Consider the following 18,739-nt stretch of genomic DNA (forward strand, 5'->3'; position numbering starts at 1 on the left):
TCAGATTTCATTATCCGCGTTGTACGCCGGACCTTGATACGCCAAAATCCCCTGAGCTTTCACGCATCCTCTGGAAGTGATCCACACGTTTTCACGGCACGCGAAGTTGATCATTTGCAAGCGGTACAGGTGCCCGGCAGGCAAGGGCTCCCGAGCTCCCAGGGTGCGGCGAGGAAGAGGCTGCTGAGGCTGGTGCGGGGTCTGGGTCTGGGGACCTTGCTGAGAATGCTGTTGGGGCCCAAGCCTGACACGCGAACGCATCACGGCAGACGACCAGGCCCGGCAACTACATGACTGCCAGATCCCCAGCCAACATTAAGCAGCAGGCCCGCACTGCGGCCGCCCGCCCGCATCCAGCCGCGTCCACTTTTCCCATTGTAGGGATAGACCCTTACACCTATACCTCTATTTTCAAGGGCCGCCGAGCCGCTGGTCGAGGTTGCGTGTCCTGGTGCGGCGTTTGCGCGCCAGCTTGGCCAGCTGCCTGTGTGTGTGTGTGTGTGTGTGTGTGTGTGTGTGTGTGTGTGTGTGTGTGTGTGTGTGTGTGTGGTAAAGGGAAGGCCCACCCAAGAGGTGCAAGTTCGTGCAGCGCAACGAAGAGGCGCATCCAAGTCTCACAATTCACATCACCGACCTTCTGCCGCTACAAGCTCATGCTAACGCTTCTGCCCGCATGCCCACCTACCCCTGGTGAGGGCGGACCCAGGCCGCAGGACGCCGTGCCATTCTGTGTTACCTGCGCGCAGGCTGGTGCTGGGGGCCGTCCGCCTGCACGGCAAAGGCTTGCCAGGGCTTTCGACCTGCATCCGCTGAACTGGTGGGAGCATATCCCCCTGGTCCGGGTTGCGCGAGTCGCTGGTGTGGTTAGCTACACCGTTGCGGGGCAGAATACAATGCGGCGGGGAACGGGCTGTACGGTGCTGGAAAAGACGTAAATCCGAAGCGGGTGCCGGAGCTGAAGAGCGGATGAGGGTGTCTGGGTGCACACATGAGGATTGATAGGCACATGGAGGAATCTTACAGCCTGGCTCAACTCGCACCTGCGTGCGCCGCATCCAGGACAGCCACGTGGCGGAATTCATACTAAAACAATTCCTCCCACCACCCGTATCCTTCTTCACTGGATATCTCCGACAACAAGATCTACGCACAGAAAGGCGAATTGGGATGTCCGAATGCCGAGCGTGCCCAGAGGGGCAATTAGCAAGGCAAGTTGTTACATGTCGTACCGGCTGTAATGCCGGCAACATGTGTCAGCTTATTGCCCCAGCGGCATGAAAGGCACCCACGGATTGTAAGGTAAGCGACTCCTTCGTCAATAGTGACGCTTTCGACTAAACCAATTTTCGTGCATCGTCCGGGTTGTCGAGCAACTCGGTAGGAATTCGTCCTGGACAAGGTTCGAAGGGAACTTCGGAGACATGGCTTAAATTGCGTAGTTGAATCTGTTTACAAAAGGGCTGTAGGCAACAACAAGGGTTCACAACAACGGTCGCACAGAATGCAACATGCACGGAAAGCAGTCTTGGATCTTCAGGCTGGATAGTAAAATTTTACTTTCCAACCTGACATGAAGACATTGTCTGAGTTCTTGAGCTAGGCCCTCTGCCCTTTTTGTTATTCGCATGCCAAACCTTGCACCCAAGCCATAGCTGAAAGACCCAACCTTATCAATTCATATGCAAGTTTTCAGACAAAAGCTGTTATGCCAGGAAGCATCAGGAAATGATTCTTTGTACGATGCATTTCACGCCCTCATTTGCCATTTCACGGCCATTTCGCACGGTTCCATGATTTCTTGCAGGGCATGAGTTGCAGCAAACGAGCAATCTTGTACCTACTGCCCACCTTACATGGTCCCACATATTTGTTAAAATCTTTTGTATGATTTTGGGGTCCGCTGCAGCGTGACCTTGGAAGACACCTTGTTACCTGCCCCGCGTTTTCCTGAGCATATTACTCTCCATGCTGGCTAGCAAACCCTTATACAGAAAGAACGCTAAAATTTACTGCGGCCGACGCGTCCGCAAAGCATTCTATGCAGAAGGACCTCGCCAGGAAGAGCAATACTTTCTCGGGACCGTCGTAGAGTGCCCAATATACGACGGTGAAGTTTGTTATACAATTGGTAAGCTTTGTAGTGTCTGCAAGATGCAATATATCTTCTGGCTATCTCCAGACGACTGTCAGGCGTTTGGACCTCTACTCCGTGTGGACGGGACTCTACCTTGCACATTGATGGGAGTGTATCAATCATACGAATCAGGATTACTGCATACGTTGCGTATCTTCCCGCCAAAAAAGCGTTCTTGCACTTCATTAGCCAAACCTATGTGCAACTTGTAGAATACGAAGACGGTGACGTCGAAGACATTGCATGGGAGGAGCTAGTGCAGATTATAATGGATCCTGAGCAACCGCCCACGTCCGGTAGGTTGGGCCGTGCAGTTTATCGGTGTCGGCCTGCCTTAACACGGACTTCACTGCTTGCCTTGCAATTCTTATCCAAAGGGGGGTTGGCAGATGCCACCAATCTCACGTGCCCCCATGGCAGGCTCAGCGGTAAGTGGTTGGGCAACAGAGACTGAACAGGGGCGCCGTAATATAATGTGACGATGCACTGACGGTATCGCGCACCCCATTGCTTCCGAACGGTTAATGGTTTCAAACCTGGGACGTCTCCGAGCTCAGAATAAGAAAACACCGATGCGGGATGGGGCGCGATGTTGCCCTCTGCACATAGGTGGTCCTGGTTATGGGCTTTGGCTCCCCCGATGTCCCCAATGAATAATGCAGCAGATTGTGCCCGTCTCAGCTTTCCCCCGTGTAGGGTATTTTCATGCTTTCCGCATCGCTGCATTGCCCTTTCCAGAGAAGCCAGCTGCGCGGCATGCGTGGCGGAGTCAGCCAGCAGGTTTGCAGACTCCCATGTCGGAGGATCCAGGAACGCCCGATATCGGTACTGCCGGGCAGCAGCCCCGGGTGCAGCGGCCAGGCAGGGCACGTAAACGCAATCTTGATGAGGGAAGCGGCGACGCTGAGGGCAGTGCACCGAGCGGGCCCGGCGGGGGTGAATTCGTTTCGGAGGGTGCTGGGGCAGGGGGCGACAACGCGGGAGCTGAGGCGACTGAGCGGCCTAAGAAACGGAGAGCTGTGCTGGACCCCGTCCCGGAAGTGCCGGAGGATGATGGGCAACAAGAGGTTAGAATGGAGGGGATTAATGAAGTTCCATATGGTGGAGGACGTCACTTGCATGGAGCCTCAAGGGCCACATGTTAAGCCGATGTTAAGCCGATGTTGTTGTGTGGATATCAAAATCGTCGACCAGTGGCTTAACGGTGTTGGACACTGAGCATCGAGACGGCACGGCGACGCGCAGTCTGATACGCATTACTAATGGGCTTGCAGTGCTTGTCTGAGGCGTATTTGGACCGCATGTCCCTTACATCACACGACTAGGTGCCGCGGGCTCCGATGGCACACGAGGATGATGACCTGTCCGGCTTCACGGCACGCGCGGTGGGGCTTGCGGGCCAGATTGCCAAGATCCGTGTGGAGAATTTCATGTGCCACAAACATTTTGAGATGGAGTTCGGGTGAGTGCTGTGTTGGCGATCACGTCATCTCATCACCAATTAACGAATACAGACGCCGAGGACATCGTTTGCTGACCCGTAGGATGTCATGAGAACTGATCATATCAGCAGTTTAGGGCTCGCAGCGCAGCATGATGCTGCAGGGCATAGGCTATTTGACGAGAGCGCGCTTTTTTCCCCGCTGACACCCCATGCTTGCCCCACGTAATGTACTCCGTTGTCAAGGCCGCACGTGACATTGGTCAGCGGCCAGAATGGCAGCGGTAAGAGCGCTGTTGTGCAGGCACTGCAGGTCTGCCTTGGCGTCAGCGCCCGCAATACGGGCCGGGGAACTGCTATTGCCGAACTCATTAACGCAAAGGCACACGACGCGAAGGTCCACGTGACTTTGTGGAACACCGGCGACGACGCATTCATGCCGTCTCTGTAAGTTCGGCTATCAAGGTGCTCTAATGCTGCTGTAAATGGTTTGCCATCATACTTTTCGGCATGGACATCTGGGTGGGTGCAGGCTGGAGCCATACATAGCCGATACACAGCCGATGGGAGGAAAGTAACGTTCTGCCTGCGCATTTGATTGAGTGGCGGAGCTTTGGGCTCCACCTGCATTCAGCTGTTGTTCCTGTAATGATAGAGCCTTGCAACCCTGATGGCCTTTTCCGAAGGGGGCCATTTCTCTAATCCTCAATCTACCCCTGGTTCGTTCTTCTCAGTTTCGGCGATCGCGTCACAATCGAGAGGCACTTGAAGCGCGTGGGCGCTTCGACATACGCGCTCCTGGATTCGCGTGGTCGGAAGGTCACCCTGGATCGCGGGGAGAAGGTCAAGGACGTGTTGGACCGGATGCTGGAGCACTTTACGGTGGACGCAAACAACGCGCTTACGATCATCACCCAAGACAAGTCCCGAAGCCTCCTTTCGGGTGAGCCGCGGGTTCTCGTCCGGCGAGAGTGCTGGGTGTAGCTTAGCGGTAAGGGAGGGAGGGAGGGAGGGAAGGCGCGTGTGCGTGCTGACAAGCAAAGACAGCAAGTGCATACCAGGGGGCGTGCATTAATGTGCATTGTGATAGCCGGGAGTGCCGGAATTATATGTTGCTAGTTTGCTTAGCTACCGGGATGCGCCAGGGGGAGTACCAAGTGCTTTCTGTTGTGGCCCACGATAAAAGAATTCTAGGGCAGTGGCACAGACCACCCACCCGGCCCATGCCGTGCATGACCCTGTACGGTGTGCCGTACAAAACGGGAAATTTGTCATCTTCCATCGGAAGTTCTTTATCGTTCGAGTTCAGTTTTTCGAAAGACTAGTAGATTTTGGGATGTCAAAAAGGATTTGCAACGTGTAAAAACCCGCATGTAGCGCATGCCAGGACGCGTGCAGGCGGCGTGTGTGAAAGGCAGGCAGGCACGTCTACTGATGACCTGATGTCAGGCAATGGGTGGCCCGGCTGGTGCTACATAATGCTAAAACCTCCTGCACGTCCATCGCTGTTCTTGCAGCACGTCCCCTTTGGCACCCTTTACCGTGGCCAGCTGGCTGCGTCCACGCCCCACCACCGCGCGGCCCGTGCTTCCTGAAGTATGCAACATTTACTACTATTAATACTATTACTGTTGCTCCAGGAATGTGGCAATGCCTAATGCTCTTGGAGTAATAAAACTTAGCGCCTAGAAGGTTGAAAGGTCGATGAATGTAATCGTTGGGCTCTGACGTAGTATTTACGTACGGCAAGGCTACGATCGACTTTTCGGAAGCCCATAGATTTTCCGTACACCATTCAAGTTTCAAAAGTGTTCTTTACATCTTGTCAAGATCTATGGCATGGATTATGGTGTCTGTCCCGGACGAAGCTGTACATCTCTACTCCGGGGATGCCTTGATTTGATTCGCGTGCTTATCTCGCTTTTGCTGGCTACGCTGACTCACGTCTAGTTGCGGTGCATGGGGGACGCTCGGTGATATCATCCACCTGCGAACAAAACACACCGAAAGCAAATGTCGCTTACAGTAATATTCTGAGCGACCTCGGGGTTATGGCAAGACCTGCAAAAGCCTGCAAGAAGCCTGCAGCATTCACTTCGTGTCTTCGTGTTTGCCGTTGGAAGGCTCGAAAGCTAATTTATCTCCTCTCTCCCTCTCCCCTGCGGCCCAGACAAGTCCAACGCCAAGGACAAGTATGAGATGTTCATGGCTGGTACGCTGCTCGACAGGGTGCAGGCAAGTTTCGACATGGCTGGATCCAACATGCCTCCTTCATAATCCGCTACAATAGATACTAGGCAGACGGAGAACGCCTACGTTCGGCGGGTTCCGCGCGCGGCATGGCCGTGTAACAAGTTGCACGCAGTTCCGGGAGCTCCTATAACTTTCAGTCGCTACATGAACAAGGGCTGATCAAAGTCTGGCCATGGCTGCATCACTGGGGTGCAGGACGACCTGAAAGTGGCGAATGCCCAGGTAGCTGCGATGATGAAGAACCTCGGGGAAACCGCTGCCCGGTACAACGCAGAGAAGCAGGAGGAGAACCAGCTCAGCAGCAAGGTCCAGAAGCTGCGCAGCGCCGACAAGTAAGCTGCTTGGATTGGGACTCTCGTGACTCTCGGTGACTGGGCGTCAATCAACGAACTCGGATCAAATAGTGCTTAATCCCTTCGTCGTCGTGTCGAGGGCGTCATCATTTGGCTCCTGTCCTTGCCGTATCGGAGGGCACTATCCTCCGCTACTGTTTTGCTCGTTTTACTCGTGTGCCCTTTCCACGGACTTCCGGATACCGGCATTTGTACGTTGACTCGTCCCGGCATCCTCGCAGGTTCCTCGAGGACCGGGAAATGTTGGAGCGAGCCATCGTCTGGCGGGCGGTTGAGCAGACGGAGGAGCGGGTTGCAGCAGCTAAAACAGCAGCAGATGCTCGGGGACCGGAGTTGGTGTCGATCTACGAGCGTCACATCGAGGCGATGGCACGCGCCAAGAGCGAGATGCAGAACCGCCAGCAGGAGCTGGTATGCTCGCTCACATTGCAACCTAGCACCTTAATCGGTTGATGAATATTGAACTATTCTTGGTTTTACCGTGTGTGTGTGGGAGTTGCCCGCCTTGCTGGGATCCGCACCTTATCCCGCCGTGTGTTTGTGTGTTCGAAGCTCCATACGCTATAATTTTATTACTGCGTCCCTGTCATCACACTTGCATGTGGCCCGTGTAACAGGCAAATGAGCTGGGGCGGCACACCGAGGCCATGGAAAACCACGACGCGCACATCCATGCCCTTATCAGGGCTGAGAAGGACTCGCGAGTCAACGCGGACCGAGCCAGGCGCAGCAAGCTGTCTGCACAACGCACTTTGGAGACGCTCGTAAACGACAAGAGTGTAAGCTTCTAAATTTTTTCCAGCTCGAAAGGCTTTATGCAACGGGATCAGCCCCAGGCACTTTGGCTGTGTTTGGCTCCTTGTTTTGTGTGGCAGTACATGGATGGCTGCTAGACACGCTGTGGTGGGTTTTGGAAACAACCTTGGACTAGCAACTATTCATCCACTGAGGCTCCCGTCATCCGCAAGCCCAGGTTCACGGATGCCCGTGACACTGCTGACCTGCGGCATTAAAGGAAGTTAGCCGTCCCGTGTACAACCCCCTGTTTCATTCTGCAATTTTCAGGCACTTGATGAGCAGCTGGCCAAGGACACCAACGGGAAGGCAGCAGAAGCGCGTCGCCTCGTGGAGGAGCACCAAATGCAGGTGAGAAGAGCTGCATGTTCATGCTAGTCACCATGAGCGGTGGCAACAGGCCCCATGAACCATCTCAATGACCGTCCTTTAGGATTGTCGTTGGCACTCTTCACAAGCACCGCCACCGTCCCTTCACCTAATCCATACGCCAGCCTCTGCCAAGGGGGTTGGTCGTGCCATCCTAGGACCCTCTTCATCCATCATTCATCCGAGCATCCATCCGTAAAAACAGAAAGTTCAGCATCCAAGGTGTTGCACAACAAGCAGTGACAATCCTGTTGTCGGGCACAGTTGTTCTATAGTTGTGCCGCCGCCTTGCCTTTCAGACTGGACTCGCACTTCGTCGCGTTGCGTCCATGTTCCGTAACGTGCGCGGCAATATCCGCAGGTTACCGCAAAGCAGGCGGCGCTGCACGAGGCAAACGAGGCTCTCACCGCTGCACGCCAATCACTCGAGTAAGTGCTCCTGCCAATAACCCCTTGATAACCTCATGAGCTCATTTGAAACGATCCGACATTTAAGAATGGAAATGGCCGTATCGCAGGGCTGCGCGGGCAGAGGCGGAGAAGCTAATTCATGAAGAGGCGGCCGCTCGCGACAACGTCAACGGTACGGCACGCAAGGTAAGCCACGGGAGGCTTGTGGCTATACCTCGTTACTGGGTGATGACCTCAGACACGTGTAGTTCTTAGCGCCTGACCGGCTCCCAGTATGTTGCCTGAGAATGATGAAAACTCCCCACGCAACACTTTGCAGGTCACTGACTTGCAAAAGGCGCTGCGGGAGCTGGGCGCTGGGCAGGACAACCGGCTGGGCATGTTCAAAGCGGTGGCCCTGAACGATATGATCAACCAGAACGTGCGCCGCTTTCGGCAGCGGCCCATCGGCCCCATCGGCGCGCTGCTCACCGTCACCGACCAGAAGTGCGCAGGGGAAGCTGGGCACCTAATCTCCTCTCTTGCTGTTGATTTCCCCTGGAAGTTGACTTTTGGGCACACCGCTTCTATCATGCGATGCAGCACCGTTTGTGCGTGGCACGACCGTTGTCGGCCCGCATACCTTTTGAAGGAGGCCCTGCTTTTCCTTTGTCTGTTTTCAGATGGTTGCTGGCCACTGAGGTGGCATTGGGGAACGCCTTCCGCGACTACCTGGTCTGCTGCTCCGAGGATGCAATTCTGCTTCGCGAGTTGATGAAACGTGTGGACTACAAGGGCGCCTCCGTCGTTGCGATGCCATTCAACGCGCCGATGCACAACATCCCCCCATCACGGCGCCCCGTCAACGGCTTTGTGCCGCTGCTGGACGTCCTCATCGTCCACGATGCTGCCGCACGCGTCCCCGTCATGAACTATCTTGTTGACAAGTAAGTCGTCGTCGGTCACGGCCTTCTCCGTGTAAGTGTAAGTGCGAGCAGATGTGTTTGGCACGCGCCATAACATCATAACCTAAGGAAGATCTCACTTGCTCATTTGCTGCACATTGTCATAAAGGCAATTGCGGGATTCCAGGTTTTAATGTCTCAATACGGTGTATTGTCATTTTGACGAGGTGCGTTGGCATACTGCTCTATCCTTATACGGCTATCCTTGCGTTTCCTCTCCTGCTCCGCAGGTTCCGCATCGAGTCTGCAGCTCTAGTGAACGGCCATCAGGAAGGAGAATCTGTCAACCACGGTTGCGCTGCAGGCCAGCACATCGTTTCAGCTTTTGACGCCGACGGCAATTGGTACCGCAGGAACGGCGACTTCAGATGGATCGACCGAAACAGAGGCGTGTGAGTGCATGTGCCATGTGCGCCATTGGTTTCCTACTGGGGTTTGTGTTGCGTCCTGATCCATACCGAGAATGGACGTCTATGACCTCCGTTGGCCACCTTCCGAGCGGCAAGTGACGTGTACTCGGCGAAGATGGGCGCCGTTGGGGGGCTGCGTGTCCGGGCATAACTATTGCCCTTATTGGGTGCACCCTGGCGCTTATCACCGTGTCAATCCATGCAGGACGTTGCGCCAGTGCCGTCTGGTGGCCGACGTGTCGCAGTACAAGGCCGCACTGGAACGTGACTTGGAGCAGACGGAGGCGCAACTGGGTGCACATCAAGAAGACCTCACCCGCCTCAGAAACCTGCTGCGGGAGGCGCGGGCGTGGGAGGCAAAGTGCCTGGCAGAGGATAAGTCAGCGAACGCCCTGAAGGTATGTGTGGGTTTTTGGATTCCGTGACCGTCCTCTGTTCACCCCTGGATCAAGTCGGAAGACTGGCCTCTTCAGCTGCCTGCCACGATGCGGGGTGTGACGTGTAATGGCTAGTAAGATTGGGTTTATAATTGTCGTTGGTTCATTGCCTGGGCCCGGCAGGCACGCGCCAATACAGAGCTGCGCCGGCTCATAGCACAAGCCCCGGAGATGCCCAGGTTCGAGGATGACGAGGAGGCTGGCACCGTGCTGACGCAGCTTGCGTCCATTCAGCAGGAGCTCGTGGGCTCGCAGCTTCAGCTGCAGACTGCGGATGAAGCGCTGGCTCTAGCTGAGCAGGTACACATGCGCTTGGGTTATGAACTCACTTCCGCGTGGTCAAAACAGTGCACGACTGCATCAGGTTTCCTGTTTGACTGCTAGGTATTAACCGGCCTAAATTTGCGAGATAGCCTGCGGTGTCGAACTTCACTTATTGTTGTCACTAGCGCGCGGCTCCTTGTAAGCTCGGGTGACTTGAGGCCGTGATTCCTGAGCGTGCGCCCTCGAGCCTTGCAGTCCCACAGGCAGGCGCTCCAGCAGGCTCGAGAGGAGAAGGAGCGCCATCTTCAGCGAATGGAGGATGGCAAGCGGTTGCGTCATCAGCTGGATGAAGTGGCGGACAAACTGAAAGAAATTGAAGCTAAGCGCAGCACTGCAGAGGAAAGCCGCTCCCAGGTCTGCTCCCAACTTGGAAAGTTGCGCGAGCGTGTGGTGGTGGCCGAGGAACGACTGCAGCGAGCGCTTCAGGCGGCCGACCAGGTACACTTCCTCCTGTCTTGTGCAGAGTCCCCAACAGCGTCCTTTTGGAGCATGGAAGGCTGGGTGCTGCGGACCTCACAACTGGACATGCATGAATGTGCTATCTGTATCCAATCACAAGGCGTTCATCATGGCAAGGGAGGACCTCAGGTCCCTTTTCGTTGCGGGTGGCGGCCTAGCTTAATCTGTAGGTCGCAGGATGCGCTTAGCACTGCGCCAGGGTGAGCTCTAGCTAAGCTCATATCATGCGTGACGCGTAGCATAGCCAGGGGACTTGCCTTGGCATATGAACCACGGCCATCCGCCAAACGCCCGGCAGGTCTGCAGCCGCGCGGAGGGCCAGCAAGCGATTCGGCTGGTGCGCGAGTCCATCACTGCCGCGGTGGAAAAGAAGCTCACCAGCAAGCAGCAACGTGATCGGCAGCTGGCAAACATGGCCCCGGAGGAACTGCAGAGGATGCTGAAACGGACAGTGGAGGCATCTATGGACTACGCGGTCAGTTTGCTCCTTTGTGAAAGCTGCCATAAACTGGTGTCGGTCGATACATGACCCTGCGGTCACTTCTTGTGCTGACGTGTGTACCTCGGGAGTTGTTGGCTTTTCGGCCCTTTTTGCTGTAACACACGGCGTCGGGGGTCCTATTTTCGCGCTCACTGTCACGTAGACGCTGGAGAAGCAACTGGCCACTGTGAACGCCAACATCGCCAAGGCGGCGGCTGAGGCTGGGTCAAGCGACCTGCAGGAGCTGGAGATCAGGCTTGCGGCCCAGAGTAAGACGGTGAGGCTTGCTGGGCCGGCTTGCTTTTAATGCGGGGTCGTGGCGCACGTAGCCTTGCTGTTTGGCATGAAATGAGTTGGGCTTTTCAACAGAGAGTAGACCGCAAAATGACAGCACACCCTGCCACTGTTGTACTTATGAAGAGGATTGAAACGGCACGTTTGCCTCGTTATGGTGTCCCATGGGCGGTTCTGCTGCTGGGGTTTCTTGACGGGAGGTTTAAAACTCTCCTTCAGCCTGTGACAATAGCCACGGCAGGTAAAGATGGATGGCAGCATCCCGTGCCCCATAGGTTAGTGCCTTGTATTACGCATGTTGAACGTATGCAGGTAGCGACACGGTATCGTGCATACAAGCGCATGGAGGAGATGGTGCAGCGCTTCCAGACGAGCTACGCCAACCAGATGCAGTCCTTCGAGCGGCTACGCACAAGCCTGATGGACATCACGCAGGCCAAGTTCGCCAAGTACCTGCGCCGCCGTGACCACGACGGCAGATTAGAGTTCAACCACGCAGAGCGCACCCTGAAGTTGCTGATCAAGCCCAAGGGCAAGAACAACCGGGAGGCGCAGGCGGTCGAGGACCTAAAGCAGCTGTCAGGTCGGTTAGATCTTATATTAGGGTTATTGCGTTGCTTTTGCTAGCTGTGCGGCCTGGCGCTCCCTGGACGCTCACCAGGGCGGGCGTGCCTATTAGACGATATCGGATGCTTGTACTTATGTGATGGCGCCTTTGCAGCTCATAGACATAGACCACAACAGGTGGCATGTACATCGCAGGTACAATGCATCATATGCATAATACCGATACCTGTGTGTGCATGACCTGCGACCTACAAGCACCCGATGCTGGCCGTAGGCAAGACCATAAAACCTTCATCCGTTTTTCCCATAGACTTTGTATCTATGTTCGTGGCTTTCAAAGTATTTTATGCTTTACGTAGTTTCCGCCTTAATACAATTCGGTGACTACCGCACAGCCAGGCTGCTCTAAAACAAATCCTTTTCGCAACGGTTTCATGTCCTTGGTTTGCAGGTGGCGAGCGGTCCTTTACGACTGTTGCGCTCCTGCTGGCGATTGGCGAGAACACGGAAAGTCCCTTCCGCTGCAATGACGAGTTTGACGTGTATATGGATGACATCAACCGCCGCGTCGCTACAGAGACGCTCCTGGAGTTCGCCATGGAGCACCCGACGTTCCAGTATATCTTTCTGACGCCGCAGGACATTCACATGGTGGAAGATGCCCGACAAAACATCGTAAAGCGCCGCCAAATCCAACTGCCTGCCACGTTTCTCCGTACGGTGAAGATGCATCCGCCCCGCGAGGGCGCCACACAAGCGTGAAGGCCTCAGCCAGAAGACATGAGGGCTGTGATGCCCGATTCTCGTGACTGTGTAATTGTGACTATCAGGGGTCGCTGCGGGTGGCTTGTGGCATAGTGGCAGTTGCCGCTCGGAAGCTGAGGTCACCCTGTGCCACCTGCATTGCTACCTCAGCAAGGTACAGTGTATTGGACTGTCCGGAAGACACACCAGTTCTATTTCATGTGACAGTGTGCGTGTGGTGACAGACTATAGCTTTACCCGCGGCCCCTTGTATTTCCGTGGACCCCTGCCTTTCCCTTCGTTTGGGGCCGCCTAATCCGTTCACCCTAGCCGGTTTTTGCGAATTCAGTGCCAGATTTGAGTCCGGCGCCCACCACCGGGTTCAACGTCGCAACGACTCCTGTCAGCCTGCAGGCCACTTTAACAGAGATCCTTCAGCGTCCCTGGGGAAATGGGGCGTCACAACTATTACCCTACAGTCTGATGGACCGCGTTCTGTCGAGTAATTGGACAAAGCAGCTTATTTGTGCGCATGCTGCGTCGGGTTTGAACATGTCAAGACTGCGTGAACGTGAACTTCGCTTTGCTGCGTCATGTCCGTATTACATGGGCATGCAGATGCGGCGAAGATACACTTGCGTATGGTTATATATGGTGTCGAATGCACTGATTTTGGACGGACGGTCAGTCGTGTCTGGAGGAGGGCACTACAGACTTGTTATGAGGCTATACGGGGTACGTACATATTCGACTCGTTTGGACCGCACTGAGCGTACAAACGGAGCCTTGCGTTGCTATTTGTTACTCTACCCTGTGGGCGTAATACGTTGAACAGAATGCCATATTGAAGGACGGGTAGATTGAGATATGTATACTGGCTACGTCCATGGTGTCCGGCGCTTACGGACAATACCCCCCACTTGTGCGGAACTTGCAACTTAATAACGACTGCCTTCTGAATCCTGGTGACAAATACGCGCATAATTGTAACACGGCGACTTCTCGAGCTGGCAAGCTACACGAAATTGAACTCGAGGCGAACACGAAAACGGACGACAAGCAAGTGAAATTCCTGGAAATCACAAACTTTTGTATAAACCCAACTGTCCAGCTCGTATTCTTACAGAGGAATATAAACAGGAGGCGCTGACAAGGTTTCCTCTCTTCCACCGCTACAAAAACCAGATCCATTGGAAACCCACTTCACATTAGCAGCAACATTCCAGCAGCAACCGGCACGAACTCACAGGCTCAGCCCCTCCACTTTCGCGCTGCGAGGGTGGCACTCCGGGGTAAGGGTGGCGGGTGAGGAAGTTGGCCAGAAAGTTTGATAGAGTCGTTATACCAATCAATAATTCGCTATCCAAACATGTTAGGCTATTTGGAGTATCAATTTGATTTTTTGAGGGACCGGGGCAGCAGGGTATCTCGAGCTAACACAGGCAAAATGTTACATAATGTTGGCTAGGATTAAGCTTGCTGAATGTTCGGCGTGCCACGGTTGTAACATTGGTATGTTCGGCGTGCCAGTGGTTTGTGCGGTGCGGATGGCCCTGCAAGGTTGTAATGTCTGAACAACAGCCTCTGGCAAATACCATTTATAAGGTAAGCACCTCACGTACCCTGTGCTCGCCACAAGAGCCCCCTGAGATCCTTATTGTATCGGGACACAGGGACAGATGGTGCAACGTGGAGATTGTACAGCGATGCACCGGCCACCACAACTGGCAATACCGTGCATTCAAGATCCATCCAGTGTGCCTCTCATTACACCGTCATGCATATTGGCAAGGCATTCCCTTCATCACAACCTTTGCCCGGCTTCGCTCTTCTTTTCCAGCTTAACAACGGTTCCCGTGGGCTTGTGGGGCCAGTTACCAGGCCCTGCTTCTTCACCCAGGCCCTGCTTCTTCACCCACTCTCTACAAGAGGGTTCCGGAGGCTAAAGGTGCTTAAACGGCAGAAATATTTTCTGCCAAACCAAAACTCCGGACCAAAAACTCCGGTAACGTCTCTAGGACAGGAGCGAGCAAGGGGAGCAAGGCAAGGGGGCTTCATGAGTTGTGTATGGGGTGACGCGTGGCGTCCTGTGTTGAGGCGACACGGCTCCCTCTCCGCACACGGACCGCTGTATGGAGGTCACTGTGTCACATCATGCCCTGTCGAATTGCCAGCAAACGTCCGCTCTTCTCGAAAGCTACCCGTAGTCTGGCAATGAAATTCAGCATCTCACCACGCCCTAGCCCCTTCGCACACGACGTCAGGACGGAGGGCGGCAAGAAGGCAAGGTCCTGTAGTAAGGCACGCTTGAACGCCGTCACGTGGGAGTCACACGCGGAGCTCGAGACGCCCTTGCGCCGTTTGTCCACTTTGGTGAACACCTGCACCGCAACAGCATCACAGACAGGAGCGCGCAGCACCAGAATCCGTGTCAGGATTGTCCTCCACGCCTGGCTGGTTGCACGCTGCAACATGTCGGCCGGTCCGCCTTACCCCCTCCCTTTTGTACCCCGAGGTTACGTTACCCATCCACCTCCTTACCAGCGACAGAGGCCCGCCGATGATATATGAGCGGAGCTTATAGATACAACGTTACAACACATGTTTTTTGGCGGAGACCTCCTGTAGCTGGGGGAACATTACCCTCCGGGCGCCGAATGAGAGGCACTCCAGTGCAGCTCGCCGGCGTTGCTACTCACGCACGAGCACAACAATTAACATTTCGATGACACACATCATACATATCGGCTGTGGCGCTGTTCGTAGCACCTCAGCAGCAGCTTACCAGCGTGAAAGGGACCTCGTTGTCCGTGAGCCAGTTTGCGTACTCCAAATCAATTTTTTGCGGTGGGATAGATGCGTCCACCAGCAAGAACACCATCGCCAGGTTGGGCCGCGTCTTGAAGTACTCCCGCGTGAAGGTGTCAAACTGCTGACGGCCTTGGACCCCCACCTGCAGCCCCAAGGGGAAAGGTGTGGGAAAGGGATGGCTTTGCCGGGAGGGCAAGAGAGCAAACCAAAGTTCGTGAAGAAGCTATTCCCGTATCTCTATTCCGAAGCTTCATTCTATTTATGTTCGGGTGACTGGATGAGGAAGGATTCTAGATGGCAGGATCAAACCCCCTTGGACTTTCAGTTCATAAGGCGTAGTAAAATACAAATATATATTTAGTCCATGGCCCCTGGGCTTTGACGGACACCCCCGCATTCACGCGGAACTTGTAAACCTCTATTCCAAGATCACGGTAGTGGCAGCCCCAGGAGCCAAGTCAATTCACGCCCAACCCAACCACTCCCCATCGCCCCGTCTGTGGTTTGGGTGGGACGCGACACTCCATCAGACCAACACGGTCGGGGTACTTTACAGCGGCCCAATGCCCCTCCTGGGGCCACCGCCCAGGACACGCTGTACCGGCCCCCACACGGCGGGTGATACGCGGGGCCTTACGGCGGGCGCACTGCGGAGCGAGACTGTTGCCACCCAGCTGCAGCTCTGCACGTACTAGCCGCTCGTATGCGGGCGGGGGTGACCGTGCACAGCTTCCACCACAGCAACCCGCAGGCTGCAGCGACGGCCGATGAGGAGGTTCCCACCTAGGCAGCTGACCTTTGCATCACTCCGGACCCTAGCGGTACCGAATCGTTTATCTGGATCCGCACTGCCCTAAGCACCGCCCGGAGCACAGGAAGGGAAGAGTTGGACAGCAAACTCTCCACCGGAGCGCTCTCCCCGGACTACGTAACGCGATCCACGCGGGGACTTTGTATGGACAGGACAAGGACTGAGAAGCAGCGGGCCTCCCAGCTTGGCACATCCTTCCCGCATCAAACCCCGATTGCAGAAAGGCTGCAGTGTGTGCGAGCTATAGTTGTTGTGCTCAGGGCCTGCTGTTCCAACCAGGGAGGATTATGAGACTCGGACACCCCTGGACCCCTGCACGGCTTCATAGCTGAGACATACCTACTATGGCGGTGAAGGACAGGACAGGACAGGGCAGGGCAGGAAGGACCCGGACGAGAAGACGATCAGTCCACGAGGTACTGAGGCTGAGCTCCCCCCTTTTGCCCCCCCCACACACACAGAGCCGCGGAAGATCCGGTAACGACTCCTTCTTGCACATGTCAGGCACGTGCCGCGCCTGAGCTGTGCTTCACCTGCGCTCACCTTAGCAAATCCGTAGCCCGGCAGGTCGACAAAGTACCAGGAGCCGTTGATCAGGAAGTGGTTAATGCACTTGGTCTTACCTGCGACAGGGAGATGTCTTTCGGTATTACTGCTACCTGGTTTGTCCTTACATCCGGCCAATCCGGCTGCTATACAGATGTGTGAGCAGGCTGCACGTGCGGTACCATTTGCCATACAGTGCACATGGACATACCCCATCACAGCACGACGTGCACTTTTCAAAAAAGATGCAGTGGACGTTTCCTTCGGCCAATTTCCAACCGCCATGCACAGGGTGCAGGTTTGATCGCACGTCGCGCGCTTTCCGAATTTGAGAGAAAATCAATGGCAGAGAAAGCCGAACGCTCTCTCTCCCTGCCCTCGCCGGCTGCTTCTCCATGATGGCCAGCCAGCAGCGGCCAGCAGCGGTTCAAGACACCAAAAAGTCCGCATACGAATTGGGGGTCGGTGGGAATCGATCGAGTGACCCACCTGGCTGCTTGGACACAAGCGCCAAGTCCTTTCGTCCGGTGAGCATGTTGATGAGCGATGACTTGCCCACGTTGCTGCGGCCAATGACGGCAAACTCCGGGAAGCGCGGCGTGGGGCAGTCGGAGACGGTGACACAGCTCTGGATCCGCGTAACGGGTGCGGGGAAAAGGACGGGTGCAGGGACGGGTGAGTTGAGATAAGCAGGGCCCGCGGAACCTGGGGTGTGTGAGGCGCTCATGCTCCGCGTGATGCATCAGGGGCATGAAAACAGCTGCCTACGTCTAAGAGGAAGGATGCTTTGCGACAGGCCATCGCAAAAGCACCGGCGGCGCCAGCCGACCCATTGCGTGCTTTGCATTCCCACGTTCCAACGCGGCAGGAAACCTTTCCGTCATGCCCGGACATCATCATGTCATGGCCGCTTATGATTCCAAGGCCGCGCGATGCCCTACCTGCAGGTATTCCGCGGTCTTGACTTTGACGTTCGTTGGGTTGGGCAAGTTGAACTGAATCTCCGGGAAAGCCACCTCATCATCATCCCCATCGGGATCAGCGTGGTCCAAATCCTGACCTCCCTCCTCGTTGACATCACCGGCTTCAATTAGGAAGCCGTCCCCGTCCAAATCGCTGTCGCTGTCCTGCTCTGGGTCGTGCGTTACCGCGTCCGGCGAGGAGGTCACCACCGGCTGGGCCGGCTCTGCATCGCGTTCAAGTGCCATTGTGCTACGCGCACTATCGTAGTTAGGGCCCCTAGTCGCCTGCAAAGCTGCTACTGATAAATTGGTATCAGCTGTGCCGGCACTCTTCACCTGAGCGCCGATTGGAGGGCTTGGCGTGGAGGCTGATGCGTACCCGGCAGGACGGGGTAACCGGGTGGAGGCGGCCGCAGGAGCTGGTGCAGCTGCTGGCTTAATAGAGGCTGGGCAGGGTTTGCTGGGCCGTTGAGGTTGTGGAGGTTGTGATGACGACTTGGTAGCCTGCTTTCCCTTGGCTTTTGGAATTGACTTCCTGCCCTTCTGCGCCTGCGCTCTACCCTGCCCGGACCGCGATGGCAGGGAAGCAGCCATAGCTACGGCGGCAGCACGCTGCCTTAGATCCGTTGAGAAAGTTTGGCGCGGTCGGCGTGCATGCAAGCCAATGAACACATAGCTGCAGCAAGCACTGCGGCCGCTATCGGCCCTTTCCACAATTGCTTGCATGGAGCACAACTCGGAAAAACAATGGGCTAATCCTTGCCTCAGCTTGTAAGCCCTGTTATATTTAACAATTATATGTTTAACAGCGATGAGACATTATAGGAAATCCTTCGCTAGGGATAGGGATGAAAACGTGGATAGCAAGGGACAACACGAACTGTTTATGCCGTGCTATACACACAGCTCGAGAGGACCCAGCCAGTTAGGTTTGCTGGTGGCATTGGTAATGATGGACCCGCAGCGGTTGTACGAAAGGGAGTGACAACTGCCGTTACAAGAGCTGGATCGCTTGTCGGTCGCGGAGGGCGTTTTCTCCTTCCTGTCTCATGAGCATTGGTGCTACTGTATTATGATGCTCTCTATCAAAGTTGTAATGAGCCATGAAGCCCCATGCTTTGACATGATGGAGTTCAACTGCCGATGTCGTTGGTTTCTAGATGGAGCCCAGCTGACACTCTGGGAAGCCTTCG

At 55.3% G+C, this 18,739-nt stretch overlaps 3 protein-coding genes across 3 annotated transcripts; 1 reads left to right on the forward strand and 2 right to left on the reverse strand.

The window, feature by feature from the left end:
- On the reverse strand, positions 1 to 1,865 carry VOLCADRAFT_94148 (uncharacterized protein; the record flags this gene model as incomplete). The annotated part of the gene is made up of 4 exons (XM_002953446.1): positions 1 to 228; positions 404 to 484; positions 1,041 to 1,143; positions 1,849 to 1,865. The coding sequence occupies 4 exons, from the start codon at positions 1,863 to 1,865 to the stop codon at positions 1 to 3; spliced, it is 429 nt and encodes a 142-aa protein (XP_002953492.1).
- A 537-nt stretch (positions 1,866 to 2,402) lies between these two features.
- Positions 2,403 to 12,434, forward strand: smc6 (structural maintenance of chromosomes protein 6; the record flags this gene model as incomplete). Its single annotated transcript, XM_002953348.1, has 23 exons — positions 2,403 to 2,430; positions 2,555 to 2,562; positions 2,797 to 3,201; positions 3,460 to 3,596; positions 3,822 to 4,022; positions 4,310 to 4,518; positions 5,746 to 5,804; positions 6,024 to 6,160; positions 6,403 to 6,592; positions 6,799 to 6,960; positions 7,247 to 7,327; positions 7,707 to 7,774; positions 7,864 to 7,942; positions 8,076 to 8,242; positions 8,419 to 8,682; positions 8,931 to 9,092; positions 9,316 to 9,508; positions 9,671 to 9,847; positions 10,079 to 10,309; positions 10,629 to 10,805; positions 10,975 to 11,088; positions 11,418 to 11,688; positions 12,124 to 12,434. 23 exons carry the CDS (start codon positions 2,403 to 2,405, stop codon positions 12,432 to 12,434), a joined length of 3,831 nt encoding a protein of 1,276 aa, XP_002953394.1.
- Positions 12,435 to 14,175: 1,741 nt separating this feature from the next.
- Positions 14,176 to 17,869, reverse strand: VOLCADRAFT_82197 (uncharacterized protein). The gene is made up of 5 exons (XM_002953447.1): positions 17,526 to 17,869; positions 17,074 to 17,212; positions 16,582 to 16,661; positions 15,202 to 15,369; positions 14,176 to 14,797 (listed from the first exon to the last, which is right to left on the reverse strand). Exons 1-5 carry the CDS (start codon positions 17,790 to 17,792, stop codon positions 14,564 to 14,566), a joined length of 888 nt encoding a protein of 295 aa, XP_002953493.1. The 5' UTR covers positions 17,793 to 17,869; the 3' UTR covers positions 14,176 to 14,563.
- Positions 17,870 to 18,739: the final 870 nt, after the last annotated feature.

The sequence above is a fragment of the Volvox carteri genome (assembly GCF_000143455.1).
Source record: "Volvox carteri f. nagariensis unplaced genomic scaffold VOLCAscaffold_36, whole genome shotgun sequence".
Classification (NCBI taxonomy): domain Eukaryota; kingdom Viridiplantae; phylum Chlorophyta; class Chlorophyceae; order Chlamydomonadales; family Volvocaceae; genus Volvox; species Volvox carteri.